This window comes from Glycine soja, chromosome 11 (genome assembly GCF_004193775.1).
Source record: "Glycine soja cultivar W05 chromosome 11, ASM419377v2, whole genome shotgun sequence".
Taxonomy (NCBI): domain Eukaryota; kingdom Viridiplantae; phylum Streptophyta; class Magnoliopsida; order Fabales; family Fabaceae; genus Glycine; species Glycine soja.
This window is the reverse complement of record NC_041012.1, coordinates 44,234,113-44,252,308: the sequence shown is the minus strand read 5'-3', so window position 1 is coordinate 44,252,308 and position 18,196 is coordinate 44,234,113. Positions and strand designations below refer to the sequence as shown.

At 31.9% G+C, this 18,196-nt stretch overlaps 2 protein-coding genes, 1 long non-coding RNA gene and 1 pseudogene across 3 annotated transcripts; 2 read left to right on the top strand and 2 right to left on the bottom strand.

Annotated features, from left to right (window-relative positions):
• Positions 1–64: 64 nt before the first annotated feature.
• On the top strand, positions 65–1,199 carry LOC114373334 (annotated as a pseudogene).
• A 4,849-nt stretch (positions 1,200–6,048) lies between these two features.
• Positions 6,049–7,041, bottom strand: LOC114373333 (F-box/FBD/LRR-repeat protein At3g14710-like). Its single transcript, XM_028330817.1, has one exon. The coding sequence runs from the start codon at positions 7,039–7,041 to the stop codon at positions 6,049–6,051; it is 993 nt and encodes a 330-aa protein (XP_028186618.1).
• Positions 7,042–12,314: 5,273 nt separating this feature from the next.
• LOC114373155 lies at positions 12,315–13,514 on the top strand. Its single transcript, XR_003658392.1, has 2 exons — positions 12,315–12,569; positions 12,827–13,514. It is a non-coding gene; the product is annotated as an uncharacterized LOC114373155 (long non-coding RNA).
• Positions 13,515–13,806: 292 nt separating this feature from the next.
• Positions 13,807–17,013, bottom strand: LOC114373154 (F-box/FBD/LRR-repeat protein At3g14710-like). The gene is made up of 4 exons (XM_028330687.1): positions 15,756–17,013; positions 14,992–15,135; positions 14,289–14,863; positions 13,807–14,137 (listed from the first exon to the last, which is right to left on the bottom strand). Exons 1-3 carry the CDS (start codon positions 16,824–16,826, stop codon positions 14,573–14,575), a joined length of 1,506 nt encoding a protein of 501 aa, XP_028186488.1. The 5' UTR covers positions 16,827–17,013; the 3' UTR covers positions 13,807–14,137; positions 14,289–14,572.
• Between the last annotated feature and the right edge of the window lie 1,183 nt (positions 17,014–18,196).

Here is an 18,196-nt window from a genome sequence, read left to right as displayed (position 1 = left end):
GTCTTTCAAAGCCTGAATTCATTTCCTGTGTGTTTCTCAATCTTCATTCACTTGAAGTAGATTAATGGCCATAGGAATCGACCTTGGCATAACTTACTCGTGTGTTGCAGTATGGCGGGACCAGTACTATCGAGTGGAGATCATCCACAATGACCAAGGCAACAACACTAATCCCTCCTGTGTTGCTTTCACTGACCATGATAGGTTGATTGGAGATGCAGCTAAAAATCAAGCTGCGTCCAATCCAGCAAACACTGTTTTTGGTGTATTTTTCTACTCTTAAGTATGATTGTCTGTTTTGTTTTATGAATGCTGTGTAAACATATAGCAGGGAAAAGCAATGATCGGAGTTTTTGAAACTTTTGCAGATGCTAAGAGGCTAAATGGTCGGAAGTACAGTGAAGAATGTCGAGGCCTACTTGGAAACACCGGTGAAGAATGCAGTGATTACTGTGCCTGCTTATTTCAATGACTCTCAAAGAAAAGCCACTATAGATGCTGGTGCCATTGCTGGTGTGAGTGTTATGCGAATAATCAATGAACCCATCGCTGCAGCTATTGCATATGGACTTGAGAAGAGGACTAATAGTTTACTGATGCTAAGATGCACAAGAGCAGTGTGCATGATGTTGTCCTTGTTGGTGGCTGTTCTAGGATTTCCAAAGTGCAGCAGCTATTGCAAGACTTTTTCAAATGTAAAGATCTGTGCAAGAGCATCAACCCTGGCATTGTTGTGTGTAGGCATTAAGAATTTTCCAGTAAAGAGGACACATGAATATGTTACAGTTAAAGATAACCAATTCGCTGTCAAGATTATGGTTTATGAAGGTGAGAGAACAAGAGCTAGTGATAACCATTTGCTGGGTATTTTTAGGATTTCTGTTCTTCCTCCTGCTCCTCGTGGCCTTCGTTTGTATATATGTTTTGCCATAGATGAAAATGGCTTACTATCTGTGTCTGCTGAGGAAAAGATCACTTGCAGTAAGAACCAAATTACTATAAGCAACGGCAGAGAAAGACTGTTAGCAGTTGAGATTAGAAGAATGATTCAAGAAGCGCATAATTATCGGGTTCAAGATATGAAGTTCCTTAGGATAGCCACTGCAAAGAATGATCTGGATTATTGTGTTTAAAGGATTAGTAAAGCTTTAAAGAAGGGAGGATATAGTTGTTTTTCAGTTGTAATTTGTTTGTGGTGATGACTTACCCATTTTCTCTGATAAATGCGAACTGTTAAGATTGATATTATCTTAAAATAGTTAAAATTTGATAACTTTGTACGGGATATATATTTTGTTTAAATTGTTGCTGAATAGAAAATATTTATCTAACTATGATATACACACACATAAGCAGATCTCATTTTTTTTTTCATGATTTCAGATTTTGGTTTGAGGTGCAAATAGAAAAATATTCATCTCAGTTTCGTACACACCTTGTTTTATGCAAGCAAGAACGACATAGAATATTTCAACTAATGTGAAATGTAATTTTCTAAAATTACATTACTAATAAAAGTTATGTAAGCAAATCTCATTGTATCAATAAGTCTTAGTTTTGAGTGGAATGAGTAGATCATTTAAACAATATCTCAAGTTCAATCCTTATGGATGAATAGAGATTAATCAATAATAAAATAGATTGAAACTTTGTATCACAGATTAAGGACATTGTCTTAATCTGTGATACCACACTCAGAACATCCGACATGTGACTGCTGGAATACTACTTTGTTCCTCTGCAGCCAAAGACACCAGCATGTGGTATGCCAAATCAAAAAATGAAATTTAAGATGCCTTCGATTATTAAGAAAACCACGCTGAACATAGTTCTGTTGAGGTTGAATATGCTGGACCATGCAATACAGAAACCAAGCCATTTGTGCACACAACACCAAACCTGATATGCCAACTGGCACTGAAAAAAAAGAAGATATATCCTCTTTGTACTGAGAACATAACACACAGATAGTCAAATCAATACCAACCCCTCTGCGAGCATATGCGTTGGCAATCTACCATGCAATATTGCTTTACCAGCAATAAATACGAGTGCTGGTAAAAATAATATTTATGTCCGGGAAGAATGCATGAAATAGTTTTAATTTCATCCCTTGTTAGGACAAGAAACAAAGACGACCGAACCGAGAGTGGGGCTGCTGATGCTTACTACTTTTTCTTCTTTCATATTTTTTTTTACTAACATAATATGTTAGTTGTTAGTATTATTAATTTTTGTTAACGGGGGATTCAAACCCGTGACCTTTCTTCTTTTCCTTCTCCCTTCTCCACTTGATTTAGATGTTGATCTAATTACATATCACATTTATACAATGAGCATGAATTACCCACTGATCACAAATAACAAGTGTTCACCCAAGACCTTTATCAGCCACTAGTAAGTAGTAACTGATTGAAGACTTGAAGGCCGCTTGTATGGAAATTCACCAGATAATAATGCCTAATAAGATTACAATGGAAGACCAACAATACATCTCAAAAAATGGCAGCAGTAAAGTAGTCCCTCAAACATCGAACACTCTACATACGTTTATATAGTTCAAAGTAAATATCAATGATACAAGCTTATGTAAGAGAAAATAATCACCCTCTAATAAGTGAAATCAGTTTCAGTCTGTCTCATTTCTAACATACTTCTATGGAGACCATGTTTTCACAAAACTGATTTATTGTCTTCCCAGAGAACGAGAGTAATAATGCCTTTTTAATTTAAACTCTAGAAACACATGCACGCTTGATCCAAGTCTAAAACCGACTCTTCAAAACAAGAAAATCTTCAGGCAACTTAATTGGTAACCCATGATGGTTTGAATTCTCTTTACCAATATAAGCTGTATTAAATACACAATTAATTTTACAATTACTAGTACAATAATATATTTTGAACCTAGTTTTCACACAAATAGGAGTGAAGAAACCAGCTTGTGTCAAACTCTGTTTACGTAGGTTGAAGAAATCAGCCCCTATATATTTATGCTGACGAAATCAAAGCCATGGACGTGAACACCAAAAAGTGCAAAATGAAGGTGAAATGTGAAATATAGAGGTGAAGAATGAAGAAGATATACAAGAGAGAGGAGTTGAAGAAACTATAAAGGAGAAGTGAAAAGATTTTTGTGGCTCGAGAGTGATTCTTCCATTGGTGGTAGCTACCAGAACTTGGATTTAGTTCCCTGGCATCTTATTAGAAACTATTGGGAAGTTTGCCTTTGGAGACTGAGGTCAACTTGTTTTAGAGTGTCTCATATTTTCCATGGAGGGAACTGTTGTGCTGATAAACTTGGCAATTATGGTATTCGTCATGACTCATGAGGGTTTTTCTTGGTGGGATAGTCCTCTCCTAGAGTTATTCTGGAGGATTATTATAAGCATAGTTGGTTTGCCTTTGTATAGGTTCTGTTAGACAATTTTGCTGTTTCATGGGTTTGGTGACCGCCCCCGCCCCCCATGTGTTATATCTCCTCTTTTATTGGTTCCTTTATTTGAATAAATCTAGGGTTTTTGTAGGTCAGTATCTTGTGTGCCAATCGTAGTTTGGGATCTTGCTTACTTTCTCTTCAGCATACCAAAATCTTATTAAAAAATGTTGGCACACCAAGAGCCATTACATTGTGATGTTTTTGGATCAGCAAAAAATATATATTAAAAATCTCGTGATACCCAATCGAGGAGCAAATCACCAAGAGCCATTACATTGGGTGACTAGTGAACAAGAGGTAAAAAATCTCGTACGGACCAGTAACTAGTAAGTAACTCTTCAACCCGATACATCTCATGAAATGAAAAGGCTAGGTTTTGCTAACATGTCCAGCTCAACAATATACTGGGAGAACTTCAAATAACATATTAATTTAGACTTATAAATGATAATATTTTTATAAAATCATCAAATTTTAAAAAGAGAAAAAAAAAGTTATACACCAATCGTGTAACATAATCATCTAATAATAATTCATCATGTATGATAAATTTATTAATTTTTGAATTAATTATTTTAAAGTAACTTAAATGGTAATTTGTAATTAAATAATGATGTAAAACTATTATATATGATCAATATATATATATATATATATATATATATATATATATATATATATAATAGCTTTTACAATCAGTTTTATTAATAAACTTTATTTTAAATAAATACTTAATTGAACTAGTTGCTTAAACATGATCTAATTCTAAATGTTCCAAAAACCTGATGTAGAAATCTATGACGGTAAAAAAAAGAAAGCTGACACTTTCCTCATTAGTGATAGTAAAATTTGATATAATGTTGCATCGGTTATAATTAGATCCGATGTAGTATGTCATCTAAAAATAAAATTTCCCTGCAGCCTTGAATTCTGGAGAAAAAAAAATCAGAGCTTAAAAAATATTGTCCTGTACGGCTGTACCTGCTGCACTAATCAAATAATAATAAGAAAAACAAATTAACTTTATAGTCCCAGAAATACTCATTTCTCCTCCAAAATCAAGAAACAAGAAACACAGGACAAATATAAAATCGAAGAATTGGGGACATGACATCAATCAAAACATCAACACGCCCGTGATATTATAAACTTGTAATGTAAAATTCGATTGTTTAATTTTGATTTCAATTTGCATAGTAATTTTATAACGGCTTTTTGAATTAGCATATGGACTTCATGCATTAAGCTGGTACGTTGTGGAATTATTGTATGTTGTTCATAATTAGGTTTAATAATATTAACTTCTTAAAAATTCAAAATAATATATAATACCTACTTATATCATTAGATATTATAGATCAATATATTAAATAAGAACATTTAGTTTAAATATAATATTATTTTGCTTTCATTAAATATTTATTAGTTTATGTGCATTAACCTTAAATATCCAAAGATATGAAAATAATATGTGTAGTATTATTTTTTGATCAAAATTCTAATCTTTACTTAATATTTAAATATATAAGATACAAGTAAATAATCTTTACTTAAGGTGGATATCAATGCAATTATTGAGAAAGACAATAGATATTTCGTATAAAAAACATAATTAAGAAATTCTAGTCTTTACTTAAATTTAAATAAACACATGTTAATAATGGAAAATTACTAAGAGCTCATAAATAATTAAAAAAATGTCACTTTAAACGCAAATGAAATAAGAAGCTTGAAATGGGATTGTAGCCCGGATCCTATAGAAATGAAAATGACACATATGTATCATGAGATTACAGGTTCAAAGGATCAAAATTCTATTAACGAAAAGCTATCACTTCTCTTAAATGAGAGTATCTTCTTTTTAACTTTTTCAAAAATCCACCCGTGCATATTCCTTTTGGGAGAGAAACTTGCCCTCTTCAAGACTTGAGCATATTCCATTACAAATTTGGCAAAACGCAGCTCATGTTGAACACCTTTAATTTTTCTAAACTTTACCTCTTCAAGGTTAGATGTAAAACACGAAGGAACATTTTCAGGATTCAAAAGCTCCTCATCAAATTGCCATAGTTCCTGATGATCAAAGATAAATAATTATATTCCATGACAAGAACTAAATAATCTGAATTAAAAAAACTTAATAAAGCTAATCAGTACTCATCACAAAATTCATTTGCAAAAGTAACCTTTAAAATAACCTGATCATTGCATCGCATCACTAGTTTCAATAAATCAATTACTAACCTGTAAAATAAGAGTCTTGAGACATGGTGTGTTTCGTAGGAATATCAACAAAATTTCACCATTAACATTACCTAGCTCCAGACAACTCAGCATTCCAAATGTAGGAACAGGAAGATCATAATGGGCTAGAACAAGATCCTGGGTGAGAGAGGAAAAAAAATCATTTGTGTTGTTACAATAAAGATACTATCCATAAAATGCAACTAAACAGCAACTACTCTAATAAGAACAAACAGCATAACTTAAATAAAATTAATGTGAGATCATAACTATATACGTTATAATATATGACTTCGATATAGCATTATCATAGTAAAATGTTACTATATTATCAAGCAAGGAAATATTGATGTCATTATTGAATTTCATTGTCGCTGATATTCATTGCAAACAAGGGTGAAGCTAGCAAGGAAGCATACCTTTGGCCACCTAATCTTTAGACAATCCACATTGTTGTTGAGTTGTTTCAGAAGCTCACAAACAAAAAGCACAGTTTTTTCTTCAGTCTCCCGTTTAGAATGCCACGGATAAATATAAGCAGAAGAAATATGTGTTGCAGATAGGTCTAACAAGGTGGGATCTCGTAACAGGTGACCATGACCAGTATAAGATAACTCTCTAAGATGCGGGGCACAAACCTTGGTTATAGAATGGAAATCTGGAGACAGTGATCTTGTGTGCTTTATTGAAAGCACTTCAAGTAGAGGAACTTCTAAAGTGACACCTTCTACATTTAACCAACTGCAATTCACTATCTCACACTCTCTAAGAACTGGGAAGTTAAGGGTGAGATTTTTTGAGTCATTAGAAGGGGTATTGCATATGACTATGATTCCGGACAACTTGAGAAAGATGAGGGATGAGAGATAAACAAAGGTGGGAACTGTGAAAAAACCCAATTTCATCTTCAGCACCAATTTTTCTAAGGGCTGGGATTCCAAAATGGAATATGAGGAAATGCTGAGATCTTTTTCCGAATTGATTGAAAGCTCTGTGACTCCCCGATTTAAAATATTAGCTAACCACCGATTAACATGATTAGGGTCATATTTCTCTGAAAGATAAAGTGAGAAACTTTGAATTCTTGTATTATTCAGATGAAATAGTACCCCATACACAAAGTCTAAAAAGTGGAATTTGTCTATCTTATTGCGACGGTATGGCTCTATATCTTGAAAGTGTAGCTTAGTGACAAATTTCCAGAGGTTTCTCCATCTCTTGGATAAAATACTCGTACGAACGGCTTCTTTAGTAGGAAGAATGGAAAGAATGCGACCAATAATAACATCAGGTAGGTCGCTGAATATGTCCTGGCCTTCATAATTGGATTCTCTGCTCGTTCCCCTAATTGAGTGCATGCTTGTTTGGGGTTCCTACAAAAAAGTCAAAAACAATTAGCATGCATTGCCAAGTCATATATCATAGTCTAAAAATTGGTGCAGTGGAAGTATCAAAATATTTTCTTGTTGTCAAATTTTAGAAAAAGATTTAAATATGTTACTGCTGCCTGATAGATATAGATATAGATATAGATCCAAATTTTATTTTTATTCCTGATCATTATTTTTTGTTTTTATTCTTTAATATTTGAAATTTTTTATTTTTATCCTTGTCATTATAATTTTTCTATTAACCGGTGATGTGACCATTTTCTTTTAAAAAAATGGGTTGTGGCAATTTTATAACCGACAATATTCATCTTAAAATTAAAATTAAAATTAAAATTTTTGGTGGCTAAAAACCGCCAAAATCAATTAAAAAAGAAAAAAATATATCTAATGTCCATTTTTTTCACCTTCATTGTGTCATTTCAATTCAAATCAAACATAAAACCCGAAACATATGAAAATGCATAATCGAAACTCTGGAATAATATGAACACAATGCACAATTTAAACAAAAAAGAACATAGAAACATAGGAGATGGACGAAAAAGAGAACGAATGCATATGATGCAAACTTGTGCTTGAACACAAGATCTAAAACATGGATTTGCAGTGAAAAGCATCTCAAATTTCAGATTTGAAAACACTTAAATATGGAAACACTTAGATTTGAATCTAGATCTCTGATGAAACATAGATCTCAAACAAAGATTTGTTGCCGCTCTCATCACAGATTATGGTGAGGCACACTCGTGGGTTATTTTTGTTGTGCGTAGCAATGTGCGGTTAGGTTTTGGTGTGGTGGGTGGCGGCACAACATTTTGATGATGGAGGTTGGATCGTTGGCAATCGCACGGGTGGTTATGGAGGACAAGTGGTGTTGTGGGCACTAAGGTGGTGCAGGCGACACGACAATGTCAGGGTTGGGCACAGGTGGTACATGACGATGCTAGTAAGGGTCGTGTCGATGTCGTTGAAGGCACAAGGGTGCAGGAGTTTGGAGGCAAAAGGGTCGTGCGTGCGATTAAATTTGGAGGTGGAAGTGGTATGCAACATTAAAGGAGGGTGGTAGGGTTGGTATGTGGTATTTTTCTTTTAGATCTCTCTCTCTTTTAGATCTAATTTTGTATCTCTTTTTTCCTCCTTTAATTGAATATGGCGATTTTTAGTCCTCATAAACTGTAATTTAAGATTCAAAATGAATACTGGCGATTTTAAATCGGCCACAAATTGTATTTTTAAAAGTTAATGGTCGCATCACCGATTAGTAGAGAAATTCTAACGGCATGGATAACAAATAAAACTTTTAAGATATCAAAGAGCACAAATGAAGAAAAAAATTATCAGGGATCAAAAATAATATTCAAATATATATCAAGGAACATTAACATATTTAAGCCTTAACGAAAACACTGAATCGAAAATAATGAATAACATAGGCACGTATAATGGAAAACCAACCGTGAAATTGTTCAACATAATCAACAATTGAAATAAAAATTGTAACCTAAAATCCTATTTGAGTAAGGAGCATACCATGGGGAGGTGTGGTTGGTAGAAATTGGCTATTGGCTGGGAACCTTAGACAGAGCAATGGAGGCTATGCAGAAACTCACAAACCCTAGAGTACCACAAAGAGAGAGATTGATGTTGTTGAGAGTGAGATAGGTGAATGAAGAATGTCAATATAAAAAGGTCTGAAATTGCAATATGGGAAATAACGGCTCCAAGGAGAGAAAGACTGGTCAACGATATTCAATGACCTTTTGCATATTGAGAAAGAGACTTTTCTGATTAACAAAAATTCAATTTTATTTTAATTATATATAAAACGGCTAGGTTTGACTAGCATGTTTCATGATATGTGATTATCATAGTTAAACTCACTAGTTAGTTTGACTTTGATTGTCAACCTTGAATGGAATATTTTATCTTGACTAATTAATTGATTGGTCAATTGTGAAAATAATCAATTTAATGTCAATAATATATTTTGGAAAAAACTAATTTTGATATTTAGTTTTTACAAGTGTTTCAATTTAGTCAACTACAATTCCTTATTTATTTATTATTTCTTCTTTCTTTAAATGAAATAAAACGACAAAATAATTACAAGCAACATGGTCTTTTCTTCCTTCATCTATCCATCCGTCCGTTTCAGTCAAGATAAATAAATAACCAAAATAAGTAAAATTTTGTAGTGAAGTAATGGAAATACTGTGAAGGCTTCAAAACTTGAAATACTTCGAGACAGTCGAATGATTTTGGGAAGGCTTTTGGTCCGTGTTAAATTAATGAATTTTATTTTGGTTTTCTAATTATTTTTTTTAGGTTGAGTCTTTAATAAAACAAAAAAAAAATTGTTGCTATGTTTTAGTCCTATTAAAATATATATTTTGAACTTTGAAGAAGGAAAAATTCTATACGTTGTTCCGAGGGTCATGTTGCTTAAGCGAGACTATCCCTTGCTTAAGGAAGATTATGAGTTGCTTAAGTGATTGAGCTAGTAAGGAAAATCCACCTTTTTGTTGCCTCCCTCGCTTAAGCGACAACAAGACTTGCTTAAGCAACAAAGAACCTTGCTTAAGCTATTGGGATTTAGATCTGATACTGGAATACTGGCTTAAGTGATGGAGTGTAGCACTTAGCTACAAAGAAACACACTTAAGCAACAAAATACATTGCTTAAGTGAATGCAAATCTCCAAATCTTAAAGGTTAGGGGTTCAATACCCATGACAAGAACCCAACTCACCATCAATCGCCAACCAAACACAAGATGAAGGGGTAAATCGAAAGTGGTGATGAAGAAACACTCACCAAAAAGACCTCTAGAACAAGGATGATGAGTGTGGGAGTGTACGTCGGTGTCCTAGCTTCCTCCTCCTCCTCTCTTCAATTTGTGAACATTATCATCTTAATAGTGTTTTATTGTGGTAGAAAAAACATGAAGTAAAATTAAAAATTCATTAATTGCACCATTAAAACCCATTATCCTTCTCTTAATAACAAATAAATGTGCATTTAAAATTCACTTCTTGTTAAATGTATTACTAATTAATAAAATTTATTAAATAAATGAAAAATAAAATAATTAAAAGCAATTGTCTAAAGTGTCCTTATTTAATTTGGGAGGGAAAAGCATGCAAAAATTTCATTACTTTATAGGGTTAAATATATTTTTTGTCCTTGCATTTTAATATTTTTTTCATTTTCATCTCTACAAATTTATTTTGATTTAGTCTTTGCTAAATGTTTGTTTTATTTTTCGTCTTTAATAAAATTATCAAACTCGAGAGTTTACGCAGACTCATGAAAGTTCCATAAACTCGACTCGTAAGAATCTCCTTCATATAAAAATAATAACAAAATATCTATAAATAATATACTAATTAAACATTTCAATCATATAATAAAATAAAACAGTAAATCATAAAGTTTATAATATTTAAATAATCAAGTCTAGTCTAGTAATAATACATCACCACTAGACAATAACTTGTAAAGGTTATAATAGTGATAGATCATTCTTATCGAGAGTTTGATGTTATTAGATAACAAGAGTATAATATTATTAAATGTGAGAATTTTGTATTTGAGAATACCACAATAAATGAAGGTATGTTGAAATGCTAAATAGATAGAAAATAATAATTGAAAAAGAATTTACTCAAAATTCAATTCGCATAGAACAAGTGAACTCGTAAGAGTTAGTGAATTAACTCGAGAGTTTGATAACTATAGTTCTTAAAAAAAATTATATTACATTCTTTCACTATTCAAAATAAGTTTTTTAGTGTATACAGAATACTATAATGACAAAAAATAAAATAAACACATTTTTCAAGGACTAAAATGATGAAGAGTGCTAGGAACACTTTCTAATACATTCATTCAAAAATACTATCTATGATTGGTTAAAATTTATTAAAAGCTACAAAATTAAGAAAAATAATTATTAAATATCATATTTGCGACCAACAAAATTGTTAATTTCAATCAATTTTAATCAATTAAAAATAGTGTTTAAAACAATTTGTCTTAAAAAATTATCTTTGGCATTTTTTATTGGTACATATTTATATAAATGACATATCATAGATAAAATTAAACAAACAAAACATGATAGATCTATTTCGATTGCTTCCTTAACTTAATTAATCATCATATATAATTGAAATTACTAAATAACTATTTAAGTGGAACAATCCGGTTCAATCCAACTTGAAGCTAAGTGAGTCGAGTTTATTTTGTATGATTGTTGAGAAACTTTTTATTTTTTTGGACGTGAGGAGACGAACCATAACTTGTGTGGTTCATAAATGAGGGCCCATCTGTTGCATATAACTAACTAAGGGCGGGCTTGTAAGTTACCTATGACACGCACGTGTCTCTGTATCAAAAGGGTAATTCATGTTTAAATATGAATGAACTTAAACAAACTAAGTGCTTGGTTCTTTACGTGAGAAATTACGTTTCAAACTTGAGAGTTTAACTTTCATAAATTATCAATATTTTTTTATTTATTTAACTAATTAAAGATTATTTTAAATATGACTTTTAAAATAATTATTATAAAAATCAACAATTTTATCATACAAAATAATTTATAATTAAATGATATCATAAAATACTTTTACGGTGTTAAAACATTTTTGATTGAATTGTTAAACTTAAACAATCAAGTTGTAATTGTAATTTGCCAACTCCTATATCTAAACTATTACTTTTTTTTATCAATAACTTCTTTTATTGTTCATATATTGTTATTGTAATATTAAATGAACTTTTAAATATGTTAGAATGATATAATGTTGTGCAAAATATTGTACATGTAATCTATCTAACTTCAGTGCCCATAAAAAGCCAAAAAAAAAAACATTTATGAATTGAACCTTATTCGTTACATCATGTGGAGGAGCCAATAATGTTGACTACTTTCAAACTCAAATGGTTAATGACTGAATGAACCTTCAAGTATTGGACTATTGGGGTGAGACAGTTGTTTGTGAGCATGCTTATGGCTCAGTACACTGACTACACTGAAATAAAGTCACAAGTTGTAGATAGAAGTAAATTAGACCACATATATATACACATACATGATTGTGTTATGAGCTGGAGATTCCGTGTGTGGAGAAATTGAGCTGTGATTGAGACCCTTCTATCTGTTTCTCTCTATTTCACATCTCTTCCCTCTTCATATGGTTTCACTCTCACTGCACACCTTAGAGCCTATAAATATCTAAAGTGTCCAATTTGTTTTTTCATATTTAAATCTTCTTCATCTTTCCCATTCACCTATTACAGGCCATTCACTTGATGTTTGACATGGAATTCAGCACCATGTTCTGCATTTATGCTTCTTTTCTCTTCATAGTTCTTTTCAAGTCATTGCTCACGTCATTCTCTTCCAAACACTAGAAATAGCCACTCCCTCCCGGTTCCATTGGTTGGTCTTTACATTAGAGAAACCTTTCATATGTGTTCCCAAATAAAAAGGTTCATATCATTTCTTTCACTTGCAAACATACACATGCAATTCCATTATTCATTTCTTGTAAAGTTGCTATTGGTTGTCCATGTGATGCTCTTTTGCATATTCAACGCTACTTAGCAAAAAAATAAGTTATACTTCTTCCATTGTTTGGTAATTTATATTACATGGCAATCACATGAACTAGTTGAAGGATTGGAGAGGTGCTACATAAAGTGGAAAGTGAAAATTTGATATGTAACCTTTTTATTTTTGTGGCAAGGAAAATGTTTGGGTTTCGAGAATACATTTGAAAGGTTTCTCCTATGTAAGGTCGACCTATGGAATCAGGTGGGAACAGCTACTCCAAGGTTTGTAGGGGAAGGATTAAAGCAGTTACTTGAACAGAACAATGAAGAGAAAAGGAGCAAACAAGCAAAACATGGTGCTTAGTTCCATTTCAATATTTAATGTTAGTGGCTTGTGATAGGTGAATAGGGAAGAGGATGAAGCAAAATTGATGATCAGTAAAGTAAAGCTATCAAAATTTCCCTTGTGTAGCAGCAAAAGGCTCCACTTTCTTAATGCAGGAAGATTCATAATGTGGATGAGAGAAAACCTCATCTACTTAAGGGTATTAATCAGCTCAAATATCTTACTTTCATGACAACTTGATCATTTATTACTTGCTTCAAACTTCGGTTATTCTGTTTCCTACTTTCATTTATCATAAAAGTAATAGCCCTTTTGTATAGTTCATACTTTGTGAAATTGTGATACAGCAGCCTTTGCCCTGCAAGAACAGGTGAATATACCATTGTGCAAGCACTGCCATCTCGCTGAAGAGCTTTTCCACTCAGTAGTGTGAATCTAATAGACGTGATTTCTCGTTCAAGGTCACCCTCATTAGAAAAATCTGTTAAATTGTTGGTAGTAATAATCTTAATGGCAGATTTATATGATTCATTTGATTGGGAGTTCCAGATTGCTATGGAAAACCTTTCATCATGTAGAGGTGCAAGTGATGCACGAATTTGGTACCGAGTATCGGATATTATACGATACGAATATGATACGACGATACGTAATTTTTTAAAAATAGAGAATACGATACATTTAGGATATGTATTAAAAAAATTAAAATCAGTAATATATTTATTAAACATTAATAAAAATAAGATGGAAATTGCAAATAACTATGATCCAAAAATCTGGAAAGATTAATTAAATCATCAAATATACTTAAGGAAAAATTATATCTTAGTCTTATCAGATATATAAAAAATTGTATCGGGACGATTTTTCCTTTTTTGAATTGGTCTAAGACTAGATACGTGTGAGATATGTATTCAAGGCGTATCCGAGCGTATCGGTATTGGATACGTATCCGATATTGGTACATTGGCCAAAACAGAATATTCGTGCTTCAGAATGTATACTCATCGTCTGCATAATCACTCACATCCTCTCTAGCTTCTAGCCCTTTGAGAACTGGGAAGCTAATGACCCATGCACTGTTCTGGGATGAATCATAATGACAACTTGTTAAACAAAGAAACTTTGGATACTTCAATTGGCAAGGTGAAGAAGCACTCTGTTTCCAAAACATAACAAACTATCATTAAATTGTACACCATTGTTTGAATCCCTCTCATTAACATTCTAAAAAAATTAGCAACTAATATTTGTCTATAAAAATAAAATAAAATTGGACACCATTGATATATGTCCAAAAATAAATCTACCTTTTTGCTACTGGATTGACCAAGATGCGTTCATGTAATCTGCTAATAATCATGTCATCTACTCCAACCACTGTTTGCACTGTAGGAAGCTGTTTTGTTACATCATCCGGAGTTGGAGCATTTAAATCAATGACTAGGAAAAGCACTTGATACACGATTTGTCACAGTGCTCAATAATTAAATAGAATAGCACACAATGAAATAATGATTCCCCCTTACGTAGAAACAATATTTTTTTGCAATGCTTGTAGTGAAGAGACTAAGGATAGATAACAGTTGTGGCTTCAGGAACCGTTGACATGAGAAAATTCAATCATGACAAAGCTGGAACGCTTTGGAAAAGAGAGTATCTGCTCCTTAACTTTCTCCATGTCAATATCTGAATACTGCAGCCAAAATGCTGTGCTTAAAGTCATTCTTTCCAAGACTGTTGCATTTGCCATCACGAATTTCGCCAGAAGAAGTTCATGCTCATGCACATTAAATCCTTTAAACTGAAAAACTTTGAGGCTAGACAAAAAGCATTGAGGCACTGATGCAGATGTCAACATATCTTCATTTAAGTCAAATACTCCCTGAAATATTTTTTATTTTGTGTAAAATGAGTCATCCATCATTTGTATTATTATATATATGACTAACAGACACAAACAAGAACTTTAATTGAATTTCAGTGAACCAAAAGCAATAGTTCAAAACTTACATTTTGTAATATAAGAGTATTAAGCATGGGAGAATTGTGGAGTAGGTTCAACAGAGCTTCACCGGTAACCTCATTCAGTTGCAGATAAGTCAACTTTCCAAAAACTGGTAGATGGGTGAAAATATCAGCAGCATGCACTAAAACCTGAGGCAAGGAAAAAATTGTTCAAATTCTCAATATCATCATTTTTTTTCTGTTTTTCCTTTTTTTTTCTATTGAAAGATTAAAACTAGTTAGGATATAGGTACGTGGCTGGTAGAACGTCGAGCAATTGAGGTTTTCTGGATGTTACCGGCATTTGAACCTAGTCCTTTATGAAATTGTCTTAAGACAATTACCATACAAACCAAGAATGCCGTGTCTAGTAATCAACCTTAAATTGTTTGGATATTATGTCAACACATTTTTCACAAAGCCAAAACTTATATTTAAATTGTATAATCTTAATTAACCATAAATAATATAAGAAAATATATCATTGAATAATCTAAATTAAAAATAACCTTTTAAGAGTGTACTGTATAAAAAAATTTACAAACTTGCACAGGAGTCAAACGTGGCAGTATTGATCTTGCCGCAGCCACGACCTTCCTTACATTTGAGGAACTCTCCTTTAAAATTATCGTTATTTTATACTAAATTAACACGTATTGCAATCTCATCATAAAACATGTTAGGCAACAACAGGAAAATAACCATTCCACATTTCCACTCATCTCTCTGCAAATTTCCATTATCATATCATGAAAACAAATTAAGCATACCTTGTACAATAGTAATTTCAATTGTTCCACTTCACAGATTTGTGTGAGAAGCTTATGTACTTGAAACCCAAGTCTTCTCATGCTTTCCTTTCTATCTTCATCAATGACAATCACTACAGAAGCAGTGCGAATTGATAATGTATTTAATAGAATGATTTCCTGTTCAAGATCACCCTTATAAGAGAAATCTGTTAGATGGGGAGAGAAAATCTTGATGGAAGATTTGCATGATTCATTTGATAGGGAGTTCCACATTGCTATGGAAAACCTTTCAAGTAGAGGTACTTGGATACAAAGATTCTGCTTAGTTGACCACTCACATCCTTTAGCTTCAAACACTTTGAGAATTGGGAAGCTAAGAACTAGATCTTTTGAATAAGTGGAGGATTCATGATCACTCACTAACTTGATCCCCGAAAGGCCAAGAGTTTGAAGGTTTGGGAGACATGCAAAGATTGGAACACTAAGAGTGCATCTCATTTGAAGCACCAATTGTACTAAAGAGTTGCAACTAAAGAGGGTATGCGAAGGAAAGAAGATTTTATTAGCATATTGAATTTCAAGCCTTTGGACTCCTCTTTCCAATATAGAAGAGATCCATGCACTGACCTGGGATGACTCATAATGAAAACATGTTAAACAAAGAGAGAAACTTTGGATGCTTAAATTGGCAAGGTGAAGAAGCATTGTGTTTACAAAATACTCATATTGTTCCTTCTGCATCTTCTTCCCAGAACAAATTAGCACACCATCATTCAACTTTAGGTTGGTGATGGATGTCCAAACATCAATCCACCTTGTTGATAACACGCTTGTTTGGACTGCCTCCATCGTTGGAAGGAAAGACAAGATATGACCAAGAATGCTGTCATGTATTTGGCTTATTATGTCTTTTGCTCCATACTTGAGCTGTTTTGTTGTACCATGCATTGTTGCAGCATTTGAATCCATTCCTACTACAAAGAACCTGGTACGTGCACGATTTGTGACAATGTTAAACAATTTAATTTTGGATAAAACAAAATGTCTATACCGTATAGAATCATAACTTAAAGCATGCAAGTGCAACATTTAATATACAATGCAAAGTAACAAGTCTAAAGGACATGTGTGAAAATATAAGCCTGAAAGATTAGGAGAGTTACTCAATTTCTGGGTTGACAAATTTGAATATACGGCTCCTACGTAATTTTGTAGTTAAAATCAACTATCCAATCATCAATATATATAGTTAAAGGAAATAAAGTACCTACTGTTAACTACCTCAGCAAAGATGTCAAAAAGCATGAATATTGGATTGGCAATCGTACCCAAGTGGACGCATTTGGATTATATTTATTAAGTGTTCTAGAAACAGAGTTGATAAGAATGAGATTAACAGAGTCATTAGGCAGATTTCCATGTGATATAAATTCACTGTAATATATTTTTTATACCGAGTTGCTTAATGTCGTTATGCAGAGGCAGATGTTAGTTGTAGGCGAGGGGCGATGCACTCGATTTTTTTATAAAAAAAACATAGTTTAGTATCTATGTTTGATCTATGTAATTTTATTTTTTTTACACGGCCAAAAGTAACTACTGGTTGATTTTTAAGAAAATTGATATAAAAATAAATAATCTTAACATACATGTGAGTTTATGATTAAATAATAATATTTTTTACGTTATTAGTACATATACTATTTTTTGTTGAAATTATTTATATCTTTACTTATTATTTAATGATAATATTTTTATGATATTCTTTAAAATTATTTATTTCTAAATTATTAATGCATTTAAGTCATTCAAATAATTAAACAATTTTAATTTGTAGTTATTCAGTCATTTAAAGAACATAGAAGGTTGTTTTTAATTATTCTCTTTATTATTCTTATTATTACAGAAAATTTTAAAAATACCTTAAAATGTGTGTGGCTCATTTTTAGTAGGATCAAAATATACACAAAGAATATATAAGTGTGTAAAATAAAGTTATTATGAAAAATTGAAATCTCACATGAATTAGGTGTAATATTAAGATTGAATATAAAATAGATATCATTCTATTAATTAATTTTTAAGGTTAAATTAAGTTAAAACTAAGATGATATTAAAATATATTTTTTCTTTTTTTATCCGTAAAAATTAAACATAATATCAACTCTCAACTAACTGATAATATATAAAAACATATTTTAAATTTATTAAAAGTGATAGGTTAGAGATAATATTAAAATAAAATATATAAATAAAAAATAACTCTTATCTTATGAAGTAATTTTTTTGTGAGATAGACTTAAAATAAACTATAAGAAATTTCTTTATCAATATCTCTTTAAAAAAACTAGTATTAGAAAAGATACGCAGTCCCTCGTAACACCCAGTGAAAACAATGAGCTTGGGCAGTTTTTTTTGTTTACTTTTGGATAAATTAAGATGAATTTGGACAATTTAGG

Bases quoted from the DNA above. Each gene is read 5' to 3' on its own strand.
- LOC114373333 (XM_028330817.1), bottom strand. From the start codon at position 7,041: ATGCACTCAATTAGGGGAACGAGCAGAGAATCCAATTATGAAGGCCAG.
- LOC114373154 (XM_028330687.1), bottom strand. From the start codon at position 16,826: ATGTTGCACTTGCATGCTTTAAGTTATGATTCTATACGGTATAGACAT. The intron at 15,136-15,755 runs GTATGCTTAATT...TCCTTGCCTCAG, and splicing joins TGAAATTACTATTGTACAAG to GTTTTAGTGCATGCTGCTGA. The intron at 14,864-14,991 runs GTAAGTTTTGAA...AAAATATTTCAG, and splicing joins ATACTCTTATATTACAAAAT to GGAGTATTTGACTTAAATGA.